The sequence below is a fragment of the Chelonus insularis genome, unplaced genomic scaffold, assembly GCF_013357705.1.
Source record: "Chelonus insularis isolate UGA/USDA-ARS -01 unplaced genomic scaffold, ASM1335770v1 contig_403_pilon, whole genome shotgun sequence".
Taxonomy (NCBI): Eukaryota; Metazoa; Arthropoda; class Insecta; order Hymenoptera; family Braconidae; genus Chelonus; species Chelonus insularis.
This window is the reverse complement of record NW_023276560.1, coordinates 533,526-555,303: the sequence shown is the minus strand read 5'-3', so window position 1 is coordinate 555,303 and position 21,778 is coordinate 533,526. Positions and strand designations below refer to the sequence as shown.

Below are 21,778 nucleotides of genomic sequence, written 5' to 3'. Positions count from 1 at the left end.
TCGATAACCGAGGGCAATAACGGATTATCTGTGGCTTAACTGCACGAAGCCTCGAAATAACTGAATTAAGAATCTAAACCACAGAAAAACGTCAAATGACCACTAACATCGGCTTTGTGGAGAGTAGATAAAAGCTATAAAAGTTGGAAAAAATTCGCAGTAAATAAGGTGAGGGGCTGGGCATACGGTGAGACCATGATCTTAAACAATAGTAGTATTCACTGGGAAGCCAGAGTCCTTCCAGCAGGTTCACGTTTGCTGGGGTGGAATATACCTCCTGAAGAACTAGTGCACATACCAGAACATTGGCTGGTCTATCCGGAGCCAAACCCCTCCCTTCACTATTTATTAGCTTTGGTTTACATCATTTTTACGTTTGTTGCATTGTTGGGCAATGGGCTTGTTATTTGGATATTTACTGCGTAAGTATACTATTTATTCTTGTTAATTATTTGTCGTATTACAAAACGCGAGTGTAATTAAAAAGATAAAATTAATTCATGAACTTCAGTGAAATTAATTGGTGAATAGTGTATTCATTTTAAATATATTTTTTCTGTTATTCTGCAAAGGAAATTTTTAATATTGGTTTTTAATTAAATTCAAAAACAAATTAATAATAATGATAATGAATTATTTTTAGGGCTAAATCTCTCAGAACTCCGTCAAATATGTTTGTAGTCAACTTAGCTATTTGTGACTTCTTCATGATGATTAAAACTCCTATTTTCATATATAATTCATTCAATACTGGATATGCTCTTGGACACCTTGGCTGTCAAATATTTGCATTTATTGGCTCTTTAACTGGAATTGGTGCTTCGATTACAAATGCTGCTATAGCATATGACAGATACACGTAATAAATATACATCAATATTTAACTAAATATGAATTATTCAATATTTTTTATCAATTCTTGATTCAACAACAGCATCATAAATTTTTGTTACCAGAACTATAGCAAGACCATTAGATGGAAAATTATCAAGGGGGCAAGCTATGTTATTCATTATGTTAATCTGGGTCTACGTGCTTCCATGGGGACTTATGCCAGTGATGAACGTTTGGGGCAGATTTGTTCCAGAAGGTTTCTTAACTAGCTGCTCTTTTGATTATCTCACTGACTCCAATGAAATTCGTTATTTCGTTGGAACTATATTCACGTTCTCATATGCTATACCAATGCTTTTGATTATTTATTATTATAGTCAAATTGTCAGTCATGTGGTAAATCACGAGAAAGCCCTGCGAGAACAAGCAAAGAAAATGAATGTAGAAAGTCTTCGAAGTAATGCTAATTCAAATGCTCAGTCTGCTGAGATTCGTATTGCAAAGGTAAATAAACATGCTTCAAGTAAATATTATATACTCAACATAAAATAAAAAACAAATAATAATAATTGTTTACTTTTATTACAGGCGGCGATCACAATCTGTTTTCTATTTGTTGCATCATGGACGCCCTATGGAGTAATGTCTCTTATTGGAGCATATGGAAACAAATCCTTACTGACACCAGGTGTAACAATGATTCCAGCATGTACATGTAAATTCGTTGCATGTTTAGATCCTTATGTTTACGCTATCAGTCATCCAAGGTACCGACTTGAGCTGCAAAAACGCTTGCCATGGTTAGAAATTAAAGAGCAAGCCCCTGCTGCTGACACCACCAGTACTACTACTGAAGCAGTAAATAATGCAGCAAGTTAAATCTATTACCCTTCTTCCTGATGTGTTAAAAAAACAGCTTCAAACACAACTATTGCTGTTTGTTCTATTAACAGTTGTAAATAGTTGTTACAATATTGTAAGAATATTTGTCAACTGTAATAAAAAATTTCCTTGCAATTCATTAAGACTATATATATAAAATATTTATTGTATACTTAAGTTATTAACAAAATAGACTACATTTTTAATTTATCTATAATATCGTTGTCTATCTCAGACTTAACTTGTGGTTTTTTTAATAATTTATCTTTTTTTAATGATGTTACTACTTTACTTGGAGTAGACTGTTTTTGTGAAATTGTACTATTTCGCAAATTAACTAATTGTTGATCTATTGCCTTAATTTTGTCGCTGCTTCTCTTCTTGAAGTCATTCAAATCTTTCTGTAATATATCAATAAAAGTAATTAACAAATGAATGTTATAAAAATTGCGTGATAAGAAATACATATACATACCTTCTTTAATCCTTGGTTTGTCTTTGTATTGGCTTTTCCCTTAGATTTTTTAGTTTGTACTGTGAACACATTCTTTTTCGGTTTTAACGTTTTCTTGTTCTTGCCCATTATGATCTGTAAGACATTTATTATTTAATGGATTACTTTCATTTTCAATTTTGGATTTTTTTCTCACTGGTTCCCCACATTTTATCATCTCGTCAGTTAAATAGAATGATACTCGCATCATCTCTTTATTTGGAGCAACATTTCTGACGTAATGAATCGTTTTCAAAGATTCAGAAGTTAATGGAATACCTAAACTATCTTCAACTAATGATTGAGCTACAGGTGCAGGATCATCATCTTTTCCAACTTTAACAAAACAGTACAAATGAATCAGAGGAGAATTTTTACATATTAAATCAATCTCTTCTTCATTCACCCAATTTCGAAATACATCAAGAAATTCATTTGCTATTGCAGGAAGATTCATAGCGATATGCTCGTTTCCAAGTTTACTCTCTTTTCGTCTTTGTAATAAATGAGTTTTTACGTCTTTTTTTAAAAAATCTCTACCATCTTTGTTAAAACAATTAATGTTTTTAGCTTTGTTAGCTTTAACATTGAATTCAAGCCATTTAAACGATTCTGGATTCAAATCATTCGCTAAAACTTCAACTCCTTTTTTGGCAGCAGGAACAGCAAAAGGACCGACTCCAGCAAAAACATCATACAGAACATCTTCTTTATTCATAAATTCTAATAATTTACTATGTTCTGTACTTAATCGAGAATTCCAATAAACTTTGGCGAAATCAAATGTAAACTGACATTTATTTTCTTTGACTGTCGTTACAGTATTATCATCTCCAGCAAGAATTTCCATTTGAAAATTTCTAAATTCTGTATCAATCACATTTAATTTATTAACGACAGTTTTAGTATGTGGGACACAATCTAAATAAACTTGACCAATCAAATTCTTGAAAGGTAATTGATTGTCCCTTAAATTTAAATGTAAAATATGACCAACTTTTGTAAAGGATGATGGTATTTCTACATCTTGAGGTAAAACCGCTCTGAGTATTTTTTCAACACTCCAATTGTTGTAATGAATTGTTATAGGTACTTTATCAATTTTTTTTACATATTTCATAATTTGTTTCCGATCAGTTTCATCAATATCATCTAAACTTTCGACCTTTTCGGGATCCAAGTATATAAGAAAGTCATCTTTGATACAATTTACTGATTTATAGGCTCTCAGTTTTAGTATATATTTTTTAATGACCGGCATGATAGAGTGATTTATTTCAGTTCCTAAATTAAAAGATGGAACTTCAATGGTACTTGTGAATGCTTCACGATCCAGTACTGTCATTCCAAGAACACAATCTGGGGGAACCAGTGAGTAAACCATTTTTTTAGAGTTTTTAGAATAATTAAAAACAGATGTTGATGACCTCAAACAGTTAATAATTAATCCTCGGAACATGAAAAGGTTCAGACACTGTCAATTTTTTTCTCAAGATTTATCAAATATACATCTTTGCTATATATTAATGATGTGTAGTTCAATAATATGACAGTGTTTTTAATAACTCAATAAATGCACATACTGATCTCATCGGTGGCCTAAAAAGTTTTATTACATTGAAAATGATTTTACGAAAAAAATAGCAATGTCTGATCCTTAACTATAAAAAAAATAATGTGTACTTTACATATGTGTACTTACTTATTTGTAATACCACGTGGATTAACAAATAATAAACATTGATGATTATTCTTCAACAAATTGTAATTCTATTAATTATAATAGAAAATACAACATAAGTATTCTTCTGGAATTAAGTTATATCAAATTTTTAATATTTTAAGTATTTTCAATATGATTTAACAGTAATTGTTTACTTTAGACAACAAATAGGTGTTTATCTCATAGCGACCATAACCTCTCAATGGAAGTAATCGATAAAATAGAAAATGTAATAGTCAAAAATTATTATCATAAGTCGGTAATGATGATTCGATTGGACTATTGTTCAACCACTAGACTTCGTGGTAGTAGTTTTTTCCACCAATCACATGCAAGTGAGATATATTTTGTTGCATCTGTTTAAAAGAAACGGTTCTCTGTTTCTAGTATTTTGGCGCAATTTGTGTAATGAATGTTTGGAAAAATAATAACAATATAACAGTTTACTAATTTACTTGCTTTTTAAACAAAAAATATTCCGAAATGTCTACGGCAGCAGCAACAACAGCAGCAGTTCAAGAGGAGGATTTAGACGATTCGAGTCTTCAAGCAAAACTGATCGGATGTTTGGAGGTATGGTCCTTTGTTTTTTTTCTGACGTCATGTGATGCGTCTTAAGGCCCAAAATTGATACAGATGTTTACATTAACAAATTCTTTTTGGATTAGTTTTCACCGTGTACCGCATAATATAATCACGGAAAATATGTTTACATAAAATTATACCCTTCAAACTACCATCGACTAAATATTGATACTTTTCTATATGATATGTTTAAATTAGTCATAATAATAAAACCTTTCGACTTTTTTTATTATTATATCAACTGATAAATTTTTAAAAAATTTATAGGGCAATGGAATTACTGCTGGTGACATTGCAAAATTAAAAGATGCTGGCTATCATACAGTTGAAGAAGTCGCTTACACGCCGAAAAAGAATCTTTTAACTATAAAAGGTATAAGTGAAGCAAAAGCCGATAAAATTCTGCAAGAGGCATCGAAGTTGATGGTGATGGGTTTCAAAAGTGCTACAGAGATTCATCAAATACGAGCAAATATAATTTATATCTCTACAGGCTCATCTGAGCTTGATAGATTACTTGGTGGAGGAATAGAAACTGGATCAATCACCGAAATATTCGGAGAATTCCGTTCAGGAAAAACACAACTCTGTCATACTCTAGCAGTTAATTGTCAATTACCCATTGACATGGGTGGTGCTGAAGGGAAATGTTTATATATTGATACAGAAGGGACGTTTCGAACTTCTAGATTGATTGCAGTAGCAGAAAAATTTAAAATATCTCCAGAAAATGTTTTAGACAATGTAGCATGTGCTAGAGCATACAATACAGATCATCAAACTCAACTGTTAGTCATGGCTAGTGCTATGATGACTGAATCAAGATACGCTTTACTAATTGTCGACAGTGCCACTGCTCTATATCGAACGGATTACTCTGGTAGAGGTGAATTATCTGCTAGACAAATGCACTTAGCAAGATTTTTAAGGATGCTTTTGAGAATAGCTGATGTTCATGGAGTAGCTGTGGTTATAACAAATCAAGTAGTTGCTCAAGTTGATGGAGCAGCCAGTATGTTTGGTGGAGACCAAAAGAAACCCATTGGTGGCCACATCATTGCTCATGCCAGTACTACTAGGCTTTATCTCAGAAAAGGACGAGGAGAAACCCGAATATGTAAAATATATGATTCACCATGTCTTCCCGAAGCTGAAGCAATGTTTGCGATTAATGCTGATGGTATTGGAGACGTTAAAGAATAAAGAAAGAGTTAAAAAAATATTAGAATTATCAAATTCATTAATTTCTATTTTGTTTACTTAGATTTAATATAAATTTATATGTCTCATATAAGTTAATGAATATATGATTCTTAAGCTATCGAGAAAACTAATTCAAAGATAAAAAATAAAGTTATCATAGTCTTATATCCATTTAATTCTTCAACAAAGTCTAAATGTCTAGATTGTATTGATAATTTGATGAAAATCATTGTATTATAAACATTAAATACATATAATAAAATTATAGTTATTTTTATATGAAGGATTGTAATTTAAATAAAGTAATTTTTATCATAATTTATAGTGGATGTAATATTTATTTATTTATTTATTGATGTTGATAAAAAAAATCCTGATTTATTATTTAAATTATCTTTTTTTTACAATACTCAGATTATTTTCATCAATAGTGGTTTGTTAATTCCATGAATACATATATAAATTTTATTGTTGCTTTATCATATTCACGAACAATTTGAGTGCAGTAGATATATAGCAAGTCATTCAAAAGATTGAAATAACCTCCAATCACACAGATTCAACCGACTCTTTTTACACGTCATCAAATTTCATTGTTTGGAGATTCAAGTAGTTTACTATTAGAAATATCCGTTGAAGGTACCACAATCTTATTTTAAAATATCAAGTAAGTACATCTCAGTCATCTATTTTTTCTAGTTTTTATATATCTATCGTAATTGTGAGTTACCATGCATCTTTAGAGAATTCAAAGTAATCAAAACAAAGCTGATCAATTTTTTAGATAAAAAAGTATTTTTATTCATTTTTTTAATGAATTTTTTGTTGTGTTTCTATAACAAAAGTATATAATTTAAACAATGATTAGAAATATAACTTATAGGTTATTTATTCATAGCAAAAAATATCAAATACAAAATTATCGTCAATTGCCGCGACTCTTTCATAGGAATTCTAACCAATTTAATAATAAACTGCAATCATTAGCAACAAAAAGGTATAGTGAACCTCCGGTAGATCAATAACAGAAGTAAAACTTATTATTTATTGTTTATTTTTCATAGTTCAAATAATTGTAAATAATTGTAACTTCTTGTAAAAATATTTCTATAAAAACCAGTTATCAAAGAATTAAGTAAATTGCATGCTCCATAGATTCTAAGATATTATTAAAGACTTATATTTTTTTTACTGATGGCCATGGTATGCATTATGGAGTTATAATTTGATATTTTTATGGATTTCAATTTACTCTATTATCTGGGAATTTACTCATATGTTATTTCTACTGTATAATAATACATAATCACGAAACGACATTGATATATTTTTTACTAAAGTGTAAATTATGTTAATAATAAATGATTTTTTTACAGGTTTTATAATAATAATTGCAGCAAAATGAGTGATGATATTTCACTATATACTTTACCAAATAATCAACCAGTAGTATTACTTGAATGTGAACCAGCATTTAATGCACTATCAAAAAATGAAAAGCTTTATGCACATTATTTGAGTCAAGCTGCTTGGAATGGAGGACTTATAGTTTTGATTCAAACTTCACCTGAATCACCTTTGATATTTGCTTTTTTGCATAAAATCTTTCTTGCTGAGTCTATTGATGAATTGAAAGAAGCATCTCTCAAAGCTGGCGTTACTGAAGATGAATTCACTGTAAGTATTAACAATAATAATTAATTTCAACTTGAATTATATAATAAGGGTGCAATATAATATATAATGAGATTTTATATTTTTTACAAAATAATTACATTCCAGGCATTCTTAGTGTATGCTTGTGGAATCTATTCAAATGCTGGTAACTACAAATCATTTGGTGACAGCAAGATAATTCCAAACTTACCAAAAGAACAGCTGGAGAAAATAATGAAAGCTTCTAAAGCTTTTAAGCAAGATCCAAAAGGTCTAGAGGATATTTGGAATAAAATAAAAACTTGTGTATATTCTTTGGAGGGAAAAGTTAAATCACTTGGCTTAGGAGATAAAGGAATCACTACATATTTTTCAGCAAACTGTAACGATAAAGATGCAGACTTAGTTAATGAATTTATGCAAAGTAAAAATATTGAAGGCTACAATACAAGATGTTTTAAAACTGTCGAACATTTTATTGAGTCTAATGAGAAAAAAGAACGTAATGTGTATGAAATCAAACTGGCTTCTTTAGAAGAAGGTCCTGATGCCAATATTACATTTCCGGAGGAAGAATTCAAAGGGTCTGTATTCCGAGTAACCAGAGGAGACTATAGTAAATTATTTGGCCCAGTTATCGATCATCTTGAAAAAGCTAAAATTTATGCTGCCAATGAAAACGAAAAAAATATGTTGGAAAAATATATCAGCAGTTTCCGAACAGGATCACTTGATGATCACAAAGCAGGTTCTCGCTTCTGGATAAAAGACAAAAGACCAGTTATTGAAACTTACATTGGTTTTATTGAAACATATAGAGATCCAGCAGGTCAAAGAGGAGAATTCGAGTGCTTTGTGGCAATGGTTAATAAAGAAATGTCCCAAAAATTTGCAAATCTCGTAACCAGGGCTGAAGAATTTTTGACAATGTTACCATGGGGTAAAGACTTTGAGAAAGATAAATTCTTAAGGCCTGATTTCACATCTCTGGATGTTTTAACCTTCTCAGGATCAGGAATTCCAGCTGGAATAAATATTCCTAATTATGATGAAATCAGACAGAGTGAAGGATTCAAGAATGTTTCCTTAGGAAATGTAATTCCTGCGAGTATGAAACAAGATGTCATTCCATTCCTTTCTGATGAAGATCAAGCATTAATGAATAAACACCGAATTTCTAGCTTTGAAGTTCAAGTAGGTTTACACGAATTACTTGGCCATGGAAGTGGAAAACTGTTGAAAAAGTTGCCTAATGGAGAGTTTAATTTTGACAAAGACAAAGTAATTAATCCATTGACTGGTAAACTGATTGAAAAATACTTTTTGAGCGGTGAAACATACGACTCTAAATTTGGTGCGATGGGTTCTTCATATGAAGAATGTCGAGCTGAAGCTGTTGGACTCTATTTGAGTCTTGAACAAGAAATATTGAAGATCTTTGGTCATGAAGGATCAGATGCTGATGATATTGTTTATGTTAATTGGTTATCTTTGTTGTGGGCTGGTTGCGCTAAGGCTCTAGAAATGTATGAACCAGGAACGAAAAAATGGCTACAAGCTCATTCACAAGCACGTTATGTATTGATGAAAGTATGTTTAGAAGCTGGTGAAGGATTTGTTGAAATTAAAGAGACTGAACCAGGAAAGAACCTACGACTGACTGTAGATAGATCAAAGATTCACACTGTTGGTAAGAAAGCTGTTGGAGAATTTTTGAAAAAACTCCAAATTTATAGAAGCACAGGTGATGTTGAAGCAGCTAAAGAGATGTATGATCATTATTCTGCTGTTCCTGAAGATGGTTCACACCCTTGGGCTAAATGGAGGAGCATTATTTTAGCTCATAAACAACCGAGAAAGATTTTTGTTCAAGCCAATACTTTTCTTGAAGGTAAAAATTAAATAGCTTTATTTCATCATATAACTGTAAACATATGGTTATTTTTTATTTTTATTTTTCACAGGTGACAATGATGTGAAATTGAAAAATTACAATGCCGATTTCCAAGGATTGATACAGTCATGGATTGACCGTTTTCCAACTTCGCAAACTACTGAAGTTCTTATTGAAATGTGGGAAAAAGAACAAAAGTATTTTTCTAACTGCAACCTCCCTAATTAAGCTTTTATTATTTATAATAAATGATGTTTTTCAGTTTTTATTGACTCAGTTATAAGTTTTCTATCATGAAAATAAAGAATAAAAATATTTTATAAAATCATCTGAATCATTTTTGTAAATACAAATTAGAAAATACTTTGCAGTTTGGACAGTATTGATGTACGCTATTCAAGTAAAAACAATGAAGAAAGAAAAATTCAAAGTTATTTCATAATCAAGAGTTATTGAATATATTTAACTATAAAATTTTAAAAATTCCGCCAAAAAGTCACACAGGCGGCGCTGCATTCCATTTCCTTTGCACAAGCGTCTGAGCGAGTCAGCATGGCAATTTTGGCGGAATGTCAGTGTTTTGGAGGCAACGATGGAGTCAGAAAAAAAATTAGCAGAAATTTTCAAATTATTCGAATACGAAGTAAAAGAACCTGATGCATTAAAAAAATGTAAGATACGGAAATGATTTTATACTTATTGATAATAAAAACAATCTTTCTATATATAAATTACTTCATTCAAAATAACCGACGTATTGTTTCTACGAAGCATGTGGTATTCATAATAAGTTCCTAAAATTATTACTGAACATTCATTAATTACTAATTTATTTACAAATATACTTTATATTTATATTTTGAATAAAGGCAAAAATATAATTGTACCGAGCTTCACAATAATATTTGCGCTGTCTTAAGTTTCAATTAAAACGGTAACCTCAAACTGGTGAGTATAAAAAATAAATAAAATAAAATGTATCTTGCAGGTGTGGAAATTTGCGAAAATTTCAACATTGATGCTGACGGTATAACGGACAAATGGTTGGAGTTTATTCAAAGTACAGAAGACGATAAAAATCTCGATGTGACTGTGCAAAGAGTTGAAGAATTCGAGGAGTGGTGTGTATTCAATATAAAAGAACGATTTGATAAACCTAAAAAACCATCAGTAACTGAATTCAAGAAAGAAGATGAGCCGAAAGAAAAACTTGATATCGATCTATCGAGATCAAGTACATTAAATGCATCAAAACCAATCGTGTATCCTTTTTATATCAACTTATTTATGTTCATTTCTTGATTCATTCAACCAACAAGTCAATCGTAGATGCACGTTTTTATAAATGATATAAGACCTTATAAATAAATAGGGATGATGAAGATATTCTGGAAATATATGGATACAAGAAAGAACTTTCGAAAAATGTAAGTACAATAATGATTTCTTCTCCAAAACTTTCATGCTTAATTCTTTGTTTCGACTTCAATTTAACTGAAGCCTACTGATTCGTTTATAATTTGATGCCAATTTCTTTTAAATTATAGGCTTCTTTCCACATTTGTACTTCACGTAAAATTTATCTGAACAAAAATTACATACATTCCAGTGTTGCCAAACTGCTTTATACATTGAAAAATGGAATTATTCAATATTATCAATCAATTTACTCCTGAAACAACTAATTATCAGTTACAATGTTCAGTACATTATTAGCTTATCTAGCCAGACACGTACGAGACTTGAAAAATAATGAATTGTAGAACATGACGTTCGATTGAAAAGCACAGAAGTCATTTATATTCGACTGAAACTGTTGACATAATAAATTTACATGACTTTTTAGATTGGCGATTTTGCGAGTATATGTACAAGATTCTTTCGATATGTCTCAGACTCTTGAGCGACAGTATAAAACAGTTTGGCAACACTGGGGATCGTACGAATCTCTGCCGTTGCCACGTGAACCCACCAAAGATCTTGAAAAAACTGAACAAGCGTTTCCATTGCCTTCCTGAGTTCGATGGTTCTCATATCTGTTACTCATCTCTGGTGCTTAGCAAATAGCTAACAATTGATCGTGCGGAAATATTTGATAGAGGAAATCAAAACGAATAACATTCCTTATCAAATACTTGTGATAGAGAGTGAGTACACACTATAAATTCTATCATTCTTCAGCAAGTCAAATCAAAATAAAACTTCTCATTAAACTAGAAAGTTTATCTTTAGATTCGTTAGAAAAAGAAATAGCTAGAAAAAGTTTAGAAATATTGAGTAGAAAATCATTATAAACACGTGCGTAAGACATTAGCCTATCAGTTTGATGATGTAGTAAGTGTTATCAAAGAAATAACAGAGATACAGATGTTATTGTCTTTTTTTTGCCCTGATGAATAAGACAAAATTGCTAACGGTTGATGATAAATTTCACATGCATCATCTAGGAAAGGTTCCTGAATAACGCGGATGATTTACGCAGGTCACTTTGGCAACGCTGTCTCACATTCTTTGTGGTCTTCAGTATAGAGTAGTAATGACGTAACGAGTCTACCTGTGGACCCAATTCTTCTCTAGGCCCCCGTGGGACGTAAAAGTAGGATGTAGGCGAAATCCTCGACGTAAATCTCCTGATGATGTTTTTTATTTCTACCCTCAAAACTTTTTTTTGTCCTCGTTTGACCTCCATTTCAAAAGCCTCATAACATTATTTTTTCACAGAATATAACATTTGTATAATAGCATATTGAGTATGTCATCTATCAGTTTCTTGGTATCAATGAATAAAAAAAATTTTTTTTTCGAATTACCAATAAAATTCAACAATTACGGAAAATAACTACGGCACTGTCTAGTGCCACTAGTTTTGCACACCAAGCGTGTAGTTCTCCTGCGACTGGAATGAAGCAAGCTGGTGTAGTTGGCTTATGCTTCAACACAAATGCGTGATGTTGCCACGTCTTATCATATATTACAGTAGTAGTAGCTGATTATTAATCTATATATACTACGACTTAGAATTCATATGTAACAAATTTTTGAATATACTAGTTGAAATCTGTTTTAAAAGTCAAATGGTGGTGGAATTGTTATGCTAACGATTGCTGTACAATTTGGAAATAATAGAAAAATATATACATCATTTTGAACTAAGTTGAAGAAAGTAAAGTGTAGTGTGAGTTAACAGGAAACAAAATGAGTAAAAAAAAAAGGAGGAAAAATGAAGAATGCGTGTCAGAAAGAAGCTTCAGAGAGATTTCCAACGATTTCCCGACAGGTGGTTCTCGTCCCCCAGGCCCTAGCGTAAGCGGGGCCCCTGTAATTCCTTCCACAAAAATCCTCCAGGTAGATTGCCGCCATTATCCCCACCTTATAAGAAATTCTCCCTCAAAGGTAAAACGGGGATTCAGAGTGAATTAAGTGGGGAGAGTGCACGATTCCAGTTCCCTGAGTTGTCTCAGAACAAAGAGTAAGAGAGATGTAGTAGTGGTTAAAGGGAAAAGAGAGAAGGAAGTGGTAAAGAAAAAGGAGAGGAGGGACACCACGGTGTACACAAGCGATTCCCCTCCACTTAAATCCGACTAGATTTCTTCCAAAGGGCATAATTTCAGTTTTCAAGGACGCGTCTTGCCGCTAGCGTCGCGTTACCCAAGCTCCTCAAGACAAAGCCGATGCTTTCGACAGTTTTATTCTACCAAATGTTTAAATAAAATATATTTCGTTTTGTGTAATATTTATCGTATATTTTATCTCATTCATTCCGTGGTATAAGTGTGTACAGTCAGCAGCACGATTTTCCAAAAGTTCTCAACTTTCCATCCGGTTTCTTGATGGCGTCGTCGAATCCAAGCCAGTTAAGCTTTGGTGTACCCCATCTCACGCTTTCTCTCTTCTGGAAGATCAACCGCCAGAATAAAAGATACTCGTGGAACCTCGGTTATCTTCGTGTGTTCATTCAATATGCCTTGTATATTCATTGCTCGCTTGACTATTTAGTGTGATTTCTAGTTATTCTAAATGGATTTTCTTTGAAAATATTCTCAAAGGTGGTATAGATTCTTTTCACTCACAAAACAGCCACATCCCCAGGACTTCCCCCCTACTTCAGATCTGCTGAATAGAGTGACGCTAGAAGACGCTACTTTATAGACGCGTTAGAGTGAAAACATTATCTGTTTTTCTTTATAATATTTATATATGATCGTGTATCAAGGAATTTTTACAGTGAACGTGAAAGCAGTGAAAATATTATTGTTGGGAGACACGATTATTATGTATATATGCGCATCTTTAATTTGCTGCGTGTGATTTTTTTTTCAAGCGGAACAAACAACCTGTTACTTTATGTTCGGGAGTTCCGGTTGGCTTGACCGTTAGAAAATTTTCCGCCAAGTTCTTGTTCGTTCACTCGTTTCCTTGACTTTGAGTGATATGTGATTGTACGTTACAACTTCAAAACATTTTTTCCATTACATCCATTTTATTATTTTTTTTCTTCTAATATTTTATTTTTTTCATTTGTAGGCTGGTTTTTTACAACTTTTATTTTATTCCTCAACACGAAGAGGAAATTGTTCAAGATCCTTTGAGATGTCCAGTCAATTATCATTGGTTTTACGACAGGCAACTCTTGGAAACGATCATGGCGCTTTTTGCAAGACACCGGACGCTATTCCTTGCCTACCTGTTGCTTCCCTTTTGGGATCAAAGATACTCGAGTTATTTTTCATTACTCGTTTTTGATTTTTGACACTCATTTGATCGTTTCCTTTGTGTCTAGCAAGTTAATATTGTAATCGAATAATTTCAATCTTGAGTCGAGTGACAATATGAAGTTCATCCAACGTTTCATTAATTTTTTAATCATTCTGTTAAATACATTTATCTCTTCTATTTTGCTTATCTGGATTTATTATAAGTAACCAGACGACGATGTACATTCCCTTAGCGTTTCGCTTCCTCGAATCGATTGCGTCTTACGATAAAGAAGAAACACCAAACAACCTTCTTTGTTCAGTAAACGACCCTCTTTTCAACATTCAAATACGTTTCTATCACCCACGGGAGTATGTAGTTTTCTTTATTCTTTTATTTTTCTCACGCTGCTACATTCCCAAAGTCATCAAAATAATCTGCATTTAAAAAAAAAATTGTTTACTTTCTCTTACATGTAATTATTGAATTTTTTTGGCTTCTATTCTCGTATACATGGTGGTAATTTGATGAAGAAAAAATATCCAGACCGCGTGGTCTAAATATCTAAAATTGTCTCAAGTTCGTTGTCTGCTTCCGGCCATTTTGCAAACCTGCTTCAAAAGACGCTCTACCTGACACAGAAAGGAAACAACGGAGGTTTTTTTTTCGGTTTCGAAGATCCCGTTCTTGATGGGGGGTAATCTCGCGACTGACTCGGCAGGTTCCTCAAGGATTTACTGCTGAAGAAAATTTGGCACAGTTGGTTTACTATTAAGAAGGAGATTAAATGTTTGGTTTTACTTTCTTTGTTCTTCATGACAATGTTTCTAGGAAAAATGGGTAATAGGCTTTAGTGTATTCCCTTGAGGGATTTATTTGAATATTTGTTCTGTTTTCTTTCATCGACAGTTGACGATTCAATAATAATTCCTTACAGACATAACTTGTCTCAACCAATTAAGTGCAATTGACGAATGGCCGCCCAATCTCTCTTCAGCTCTTTCTTCCCTGTATGTCCTTCTCTCTACCCCTTATCCCGTAATTTCTTGTGACTTGCACGCAATGCCCGCGTATACGTAAGGATCCAATCGGAAGACAAATCGATCATATATCTTTCTGTTTCTCGCTTTGTCTCATTCTTCTCCCCTCGTTGTTTGAAATCTCGAGCGAGTACTCGCCGTTTACGTCCCGCATTGTGAAACGCGAGTAACTGGTAAAAGTTCAACGTCATTTCCCACGGTTCGGAGCAATGACGAGAGGGGCCGAGAGACGAGTAGACATGGAGGGAAAAGGGAGAACGTCATGGTGGTGATGGTGGTGGTAGTCGAGAGTACGCTGGCAAATGCCTTGAGAAAGAATAGAAGAGTAAGGGAGAGAGTCCAATGGGCCCCTGGCAGAAAGAATAAAGCGGGAAACAGACGCGGTTGTCAAGAAGAGAGACAACAGATTGCTACAGAGGGGAGAAGAACCGAGATCGGTCCGAAAACCACGATCGAGTACAGCGAATGGAGGCTTCTCCTCACTCTCGCTCCATCTCTTCTACATTGCCCCTTCTCTTCTGCAGACCACGATATTCACTCAACGGTCAGTCCAGGGCCGTCCTTTCGTGGGTAACGTTACAAGAAATAATTTTAATATTGCTCAAAATAAAGACAATATAGTGTAAAACGTGCTAATAGTTGAAAGAGAAATATTTCCGCGCCAATTTCTCATATTGCTTGCTGAAGAATTACATGAAACTAACATATTGAGGTGTGAAAGAAAGAAAAAGTTCTGTAAAAAGATTCAAGTAAGAACTCGTTACCGAATGAAAAAAAAGCTGCCAAGTGCCCGAGGGGACGGAAAGAAAGTGAAGAGAAAAAAATAGCAAAAGACGGCAAAAGAAACTTGAGCGTAATATGTAACGGACAACGAAGCGCGTTCTGAATGTGCCAGGTTAACGGCAGTTAACCTTCCCGCATCTTATTCGAGGACTTGCTATTCAACGACTCGTGTACATTTAGTGAATAATAGCAATGACAAATTTTATCGACTAGCTACATACTTTATTTATATTTCATTGTAAAACCTACCGATATGTATTTTTTTTGTTCAGTTGTAGGAAATGAATAATTAATATTATTGTTTGTTCTGTTCGTTTATAACAAAGAATAGGATGAAGGGAATTTCATACCAAATGTAACTCAGTGAGTGATGGTCTAGTGCACATGCATTAAAATTGTGACTAGATCCACACTCATTAAGTTCGTTTGGTTATCGGCATCGCTATTCGCCATATTTATAAAACAAAAAATCGATAGTTTGGTTTTGAAATGATTCATTACTCTAATTAATAATTGATCAGTTTCTAGATTTCAAACTAAACATTTTATTGCTCATGACTGTTCATGATAATTTTCCTGTTGATTCATCAAATACAGTGATTATTCCATGGACGAGTATGAATTTGGTGCACGTTTTTTTTAACTATCGTGACTAGATACACACTCGTCTACGGAGTCCTGTTTACAGCCATCTAAAAGGAAATTTCAAGACCAGTCATGAGTTTAAAATGAAAAAAAAACTAGTTCTTTCAGACTCCCGGCCTCGTTTTGATACTACATTGAATTCTGTTGCTGATAAGTCTTTCATTTCTAAGCAGATTCAACAAAGAAGCCCTGGAGAAGAAGAAATTATTGTGGATGACAAACCATTGAATAGTGAAAAGGTCAATTCTACCGACTTGTAAGTAAAAATGGTTGTGTTAATTAATTTAATTACCAAACTGTTGTTTAAAGATAATAATCATAAATTTGGAATTTTAGACAAAGCAGTAAAAGTGGAACAGTTCTCTTGAAGTTTGGACAAAATGTAGATGATTGGAAAAATTCATTCACACGCGAGATAAAAATAACTAAAACTAACGATCCTCACGTGACACCAAACGAGCCATTTCTCTACAATCAGATGAGTGACTTCGTAGTATTAAATGAACTATGTCGAGCGATGGCTGGGGTCTTTTATAACATTTGGTCAAAAGAAAAAGAACAGCTTGTAATAACGTCAAATGTGAGAGAGAAAACGCTTGATAATTTCCGAACATGGGGTCGAATTACTTGTGATGACGAGGGAAAACTCAACCCTGCTTCTATTCTTTTAGTGGGTGAAACCGAACATTGGTTTCATTCCCTCGGTGAATATGAACCCGATGAGTTGGCTGAAGGTGCATTTGACCTGGATAGGTTTGCTCAGGAATTTGATAATGATGAAGTGAACATTGAAGAAAAAAGTGGTTTTGGAGATCCCGAGGCAGAAGATATTAGAAAGAAGAAAGAATGCATTCCATTAGATGTTAGTCGACTTCAACGTTTTTCCTTTTTCCCAGGACAAATTGTGGGGGTTGAAGGTAGAAATCCAACCAGAGAAATTCTATCGGCTTATAAAATTATACCTGGCGCAGCATTTGGACCTGAAAAGCCTCCACAATTAACCGAGTCAATACAGATTGTTATCGGTGCTGGACCATTCTCTGCTCCAAAGTCAGGAAACGATTATCAACCACTCTATAATTTGATGAGTCAAGTTGCTCAAATGGAACCGAACGTATTAATTCTTATAGGACCATTTATTATCGATGATGGCGTTTGTTTAGAAGAACAAAAACACAGTAAGACTTATCAAGAGATCTTTGAAAATTTAGTTACAAAAATTATGGGATATGTTGAAGGGTATGGTTTTTTCACTTCATTCCATTCAAATTTCTTAAATTTTCCTTCAGCTTATTATTTTTTTTAATGAATTACAGAAAATGCACACAAGTTGTGCTTATTCCTTCATATGAAGATGCACATCATGATGGATTTTATCCAACGTCTGAATTTTCACTTCGAGCTTCACTTAAAAAACGAAACTTACATTTAATGCCTGACCCTTGTATGATTGATATTGAGGGTTTAATTATTGGAGCAACATCTGTTGATATTATTCGACATCTTAGCAGTGAAGAAATAAGCCGGTACGGTTTTCTAAATATCTACGTATTGAAATTTAATTATTTCGAGAAGTCATTGAAAAACATTAAATAATAGAACAACAATTACAATAACTTGCAATTTTCGATGTTAAAACATGATAAAATTATTTAATAATTTTCTAGGAATATGCGAGACAAGTTGGGTCGTTTAGCTGAACATTTATTACTACAATCATCATTTTATCCACTCCATCCACCCTCACCAGAAGTACCTCTTGATACCCTTTTGTGGGCAGATTGTAGCATGATGGATACTCAACCCCATATCCTTCTGGTACCTTCAGCTATGCAGCATTTCCATAAATGGAGTCATGGAACGCTCATTTTAAATCCTTCTAAAGCTTCAAAAGGGATATTTACTCGGTTGAATATCCGTCCTGTTGATAATCAATGGTCGGAAAATTGTGTTGATGGCGAAGTTCTGAGAATTTAATTGAAATAAGATACTTTTGATATATTATTAAAAATAATATTATTTATTACATTGAAATTTCTTTTTGAATAAAGTTTTTTTTATAATATTTCTCAGTACGACTCTTATTAATTACAAATTTTCTCCAATAATTAGAAGATACTAAAAGCTTATAAATTAAATTAAAATCAAACATTTTGATGCATTGTATGAAGGGTTTCTAAAATAATCTTTAGGGGTCAGCACCCTCCTATTGACCAAACAAACCCAGTCAGCTGGTATTTGCCGGTAACACATCGCTTCAAACAGTGGCGCCACCCACACTTTGCCCAGTCTCGAAAGCTTAGCCTCCAAGTGAGTTGTGAAATCGGCCATTGCTTGGGTTATTCGTAAATATTCGCGTTAAAAAATATCAACGTGAGTAATTTAGGCTCCAATCTACGTTGCGAATGACGAGGGTAAGTATTGATATGGCTGTTTTTTTTCTCTTTAATTTTATTAGAGTGTCCTTGACTTGTATTTGTAAACTAGAAGGCTGAGAACCATGAATACAGTCGCCATCTTTGTTACAAAATCTGTATATTTATGATTTCCAATGCACTGCATCTCTGTGCATATTGATGCAATCTATTCAAAAATAGTTTAATTACCTTGAATATTCTATAACTATTAATTTTCAATAAAAATTCAACAATTTATTGATAATTTGATGGAGTTAATCGTCAATAAATGCATCAGAAATTATTGTTTCATAATAATGATAGTGACCTTGATTTCTACACTGCAATACATAATAAAAGATCTGCATTATCAAGTGTCTGATTGATTGAAAAAATTCTAAATTTTTTTATTTGTTATGCAATAATTAATAAGACAACAGATTGAATAATTATCAATAATAAATAAAAATCTTTTTATGGAGATAATTGATAAAATGTGACCATGAATATTCAATATTTTTTTTATGATGAGCTTTTTTATGAATACAAAATTTAATATTATTCAACATTTTTACAAACACAGTTGCATTTTATTCAATGCAACATTCACTTTCTCTAAAAATTACCATTTTTCTTACACCTGTCACAACTGTTTTTGTTTTTTTTTTTTTTTACAAAACTGTCAGAAGTTGTTTAAATATTTCTATGCATAACTATTTTCGATAATACAATTAATAGTGTCAACTGTTGAAACATGTGTAAATGAATGTTTTAGAGTCACAATAATTAAATACTGAGAAATAATTCTTTTGAGTGCACTGCTCAATTTAATAAACCGGACGTTTAATGACGACCAAAGAGGGTGAGAGAGGAATTATATGCCAGCAAATTGTACATCTAAGTCATATCATTTTATTCTATAGCTTTAATTCCAAAATTCATGAATTTTTCTTTTGCTAGACTTTTCAATGAAATTCGCATACCTTTTTATGATTAATTACAATTAAACAACACAACAAAAATGATGATTCACTTACATTAATGCAAAAAAAAAATTACAGGATAGTTTTATTATAAAGATTTTATTTTTAATTATTGTTTAAACCACTAAAAACATAGATAAATTACTGAATAGGAAGTGAATTATTTTAATAATAAATCTTCAAGGCTTTGGAGTACAAAAAAAAAATTTAATTAATCCTGATGAAATGTATTATTTTTTTAAAATTAAATGCAATTAATTTCATCTAATATTCAACCCTAAAGCAATGTTTTTGATATGGAATTGGTGATTTAATTATCAGAATACGAATCTCTTGTTAGCCTGGGGAACATTTGCCAACCCTTGCGAATTATAAAAGCTCAAGCTTTGTTGTATTGATAATTTTCAGACCCCACAATTGAATTTGATACTTCTCGAAACAGTCGAGTGTTTCTCTGAAAAAGACTAGCTCATAAGAATAGAATGAACTGATTCTAAATAATTAGAGATTACTCGTCATATACAATGGGAGTGAATAATGAATACTTCAGTAGTTGTATATACTTATAAAAGAAGTGGAATTATAGTTATTACACTTAAATAGAAATTACTATGATAAGAAAAGATTATTGTAGTTATTGTTGACACAAATTTAAATTATTTAGATTTTATTTTATTATTTTACAATATTCAAGTAAAAAATATTCCTGATAAACTAGTACTTAATTTAATTTTTTTTAAATAATAATATTGCAATTCTTCCTTACAAAAATAATATTTGCCATTAATGAACCTAGAAATAATCTTATCAAAAATGAATTATGTTAAGTACAGCTTTCATTACAAAGAAATGAAAAATAAATGACCTTTAATTAAAGTCTCAATTAAATGCACCATCGAAAAGGTGTAAATGAGTATTTAATGAAATACTTCATTGAAAAGGTTTATTTAGTACAATTAAATAATTAATTAATATTATCTTTATCGTTATTCAAAAGAGCTGTTATTTACATAGATTATGCATATTAGTGAAATCTTAATGACGCTTATCGATTAATTGCAATATAACAAACTTCCTCGTAAATAGCTCAATTAGTATTTTAAACGTTTAGCTAATGATTGCAAGTACATTGTGACAAAAAAAAACATACGCAATGGATATATTATGAATCGAGAGTAGTATGAGAAAGCGAGAGTGTCCATATCGATTCGGTGCTCGACGTGGGTTGCCTACCTCAACCCCAACTCGTCGCTTTATTTTGTACCATCAGACAGACTTGAAACCAAAGTGAAAGTGGTGATTATATTGAATATTTAGTTGAACTACCGAAATATTCGTTCAAAATAATTTTCTTTGTATACATATTCATATATTGGCAAATATAATACAATATTTATTGTAATTAGGACCACATAAAATCATTATTTTTTCGAACATATTTGTATTGTGACGAGTCAGACACGTCAATAAGTAACATCATTGTTGTAATTACCATTTTATGTAACTGTTACTTTCTCCAATATTTTGCTTCGTACAAAATAATTGTGTAATATTGATCTACTTTATCCTTTATTAGTGTTGTATAGGGGCACTTGTTAATTACTTTTTCTTCTTTTTCCATTCTTAAGCATTGCTGAGAAAAAATTTTTAATTTAAGCAATTAAAAGAATTTAATTTTATTAGCAAAGAAAATATTTAAAATGAAAATTATTAATATTAATATCCATTATTTAAATAAGATGTAAGCAATTAATGTTGGAATAATTTTGAATAAACTATGTAAATCAAAGATTTACCTATTTCATAATTTTTTGATTGATAATAAAAAGATTAATTGCTTTATCATATAAAACTATTTAAATAAGATTATCAGTAACCATAAAAGTGATATGAACTTGAAAGAAAATTTACTTACTTACTCATAAATATATTAATATTACTTTTAACTTATGATCAATGTAAAGTA

At 32.0% G+C, this 21,778-nt stretch overlaps 6 protein-coding genes across 8 annotated transcripts in view; 5 read left to right on the top strand and 1 right to left on the bottom strand.

The window, feature by feature from the left end:
* Positions 1-66: 66 nt before the first annotated feature.
* Positions 67-1,853, top strand: Rh3 (Rhodopsin 3). Its single transcript, XM_035086686.1, has 4 exons — positions 67-422; positions 644-859; positions 957-1,338; positions 1,423-1,853. The coding sequence occupies exons 1-4, from the start codon at positions 196-198 to the stop codon at positions 1,711-1,713; spliced, it is 1,116 nt and encodes a 371-aa protein (XP_034942577.1). The 5' UTR covers positions 67-195; the 3' UTR covers positions 1,714-1,853.
* Positions 1,854-1,978: 125 nt separating this feature from the next.
* LOC118068934 (tRNA (guanine(37)-N1)-methyltransferase) lies at positions 1,979-4,306 on the bottom strand. The gene is made up of 3 exons (XM_035086685.1): positions 3,912-4,306; positions 2,192-3,808; positions 1,979-2,117 (listed from the first exon to the last, which is right to left on the bottom strand). The coding sequence occupies exon 2, from the start codon at positions 3,666-3,668 to the stop codon at positions 2,241-2,243; it is 1,428 nt and encodes a 475-aa protein (XP_034942576.1). The 5' UTR covers positions 3,669-3,808; positions 3,912-4,306; the 3' UTR covers positions 1,979-2,117; positions 2,192-2,240.
* Positions 4,263-5,871, top strand: spn-A (RAD51 recombinase homolog spn-A). The gene is made up of 2 exons (XM_035086687.1): positions 4,263-4,505; positions 4,785-5,871. Exons 1-2 carry the CDS (start codon positions 4,416-4,418, stop codon positions 5,718-5,720), a joined length of 1,026 nt encoding a protein of 341 aa, XP_034942578.1. The 5' UTR covers positions 4,263-4,415; the 3' UTR covers positions 5,721-5,871.
* Positions 5,872-6,216: 345 nt separating this feature from the next.
* DppIII (dipeptidyl peptidase 3) lies at positions 6,217-9,595 on the top strand. Of its 2 annotated transcripts, none has more exons than XM_035086588.1 (4): positions 6,217-6,387; positions 7,097-7,397; positions 7,503-9,267; positions 9,341-9,595. In XM_035086588.1, exons 2-4 carry the CDS (start codon positions 7,122-7,124, stop codon positions 9,496-9,498), a joined length of 2,199 nt encoding a protein of 732 aa, XP_034942479.1. In that variant the 5' UTR covers positions 6,217-6,387; positions 7,097-7,121; the 3' UTR covers positions 9,499-9,595. The 2 variants fall into 2 exon arrangements, with proteins under 2 accessions (XP_034942479.1, XP_034942478.1); XM_035086587.1 differs by lacking the exon at positions 6,217-6,387 and adding an exon at positions 6,564-6,717.
* A 155-nt stretch (positions 9,596-9,750) lies between these two features.
* DNApol-alpha73 (DNA polymerase alpha subunit B) lies at positions 9,751-18,498 on the top strand. Of its 2 annotated transcripts, none has more exons than XM_035086589.1 (7): positions 9,751-9,941; positions 10,259-10,532; positions 10,643-10,697; positions 16,604-16,689; positions 16,770-17,672; positions 17,750-17,959; positions 18,101-18,498. In XM_035086589.1, the coding sequence occupies exons 1-7, from the start codon at positions 9,863-9,865 to the stop codon at positions 18,408-18,410; spliced, it is 1,917 nt and encodes a 638-aa protein (XP_034942480.1). In that variant the 5' UTR covers positions 9,751-9,862; the 3' UTR covers positions 18,411-18,498. The 2 variants fall into 2 exon arrangements, with proteins under 2 accessions (XP_034942480.1, XP_034942481.1); XM_035086590.1 differs by having other exon boundaries at positions 9,753-9,941; positions 16,607-16,689.
* Positions 18,499-18,702: 204 nt separating this feature from the next.
* ERR (estrogen-related receptor) overlaps positions 18,703-21,778 on the top strand; it is a 20,155-nt gene continuing 17,079 nt past the window's right edge. Inside the window, exon 1 of the mRNA XM_035086693.1 lies at positions 18,703-18,847. Coding sequence (XP_034942584.1) covers positions 18,839-18,847 — 9 coding nt within the window. The 5' untranslated portion in view covers positions 18,703-18,838. The remainder of the gene's footprint in view (positions 18,848-21,778) is intronic.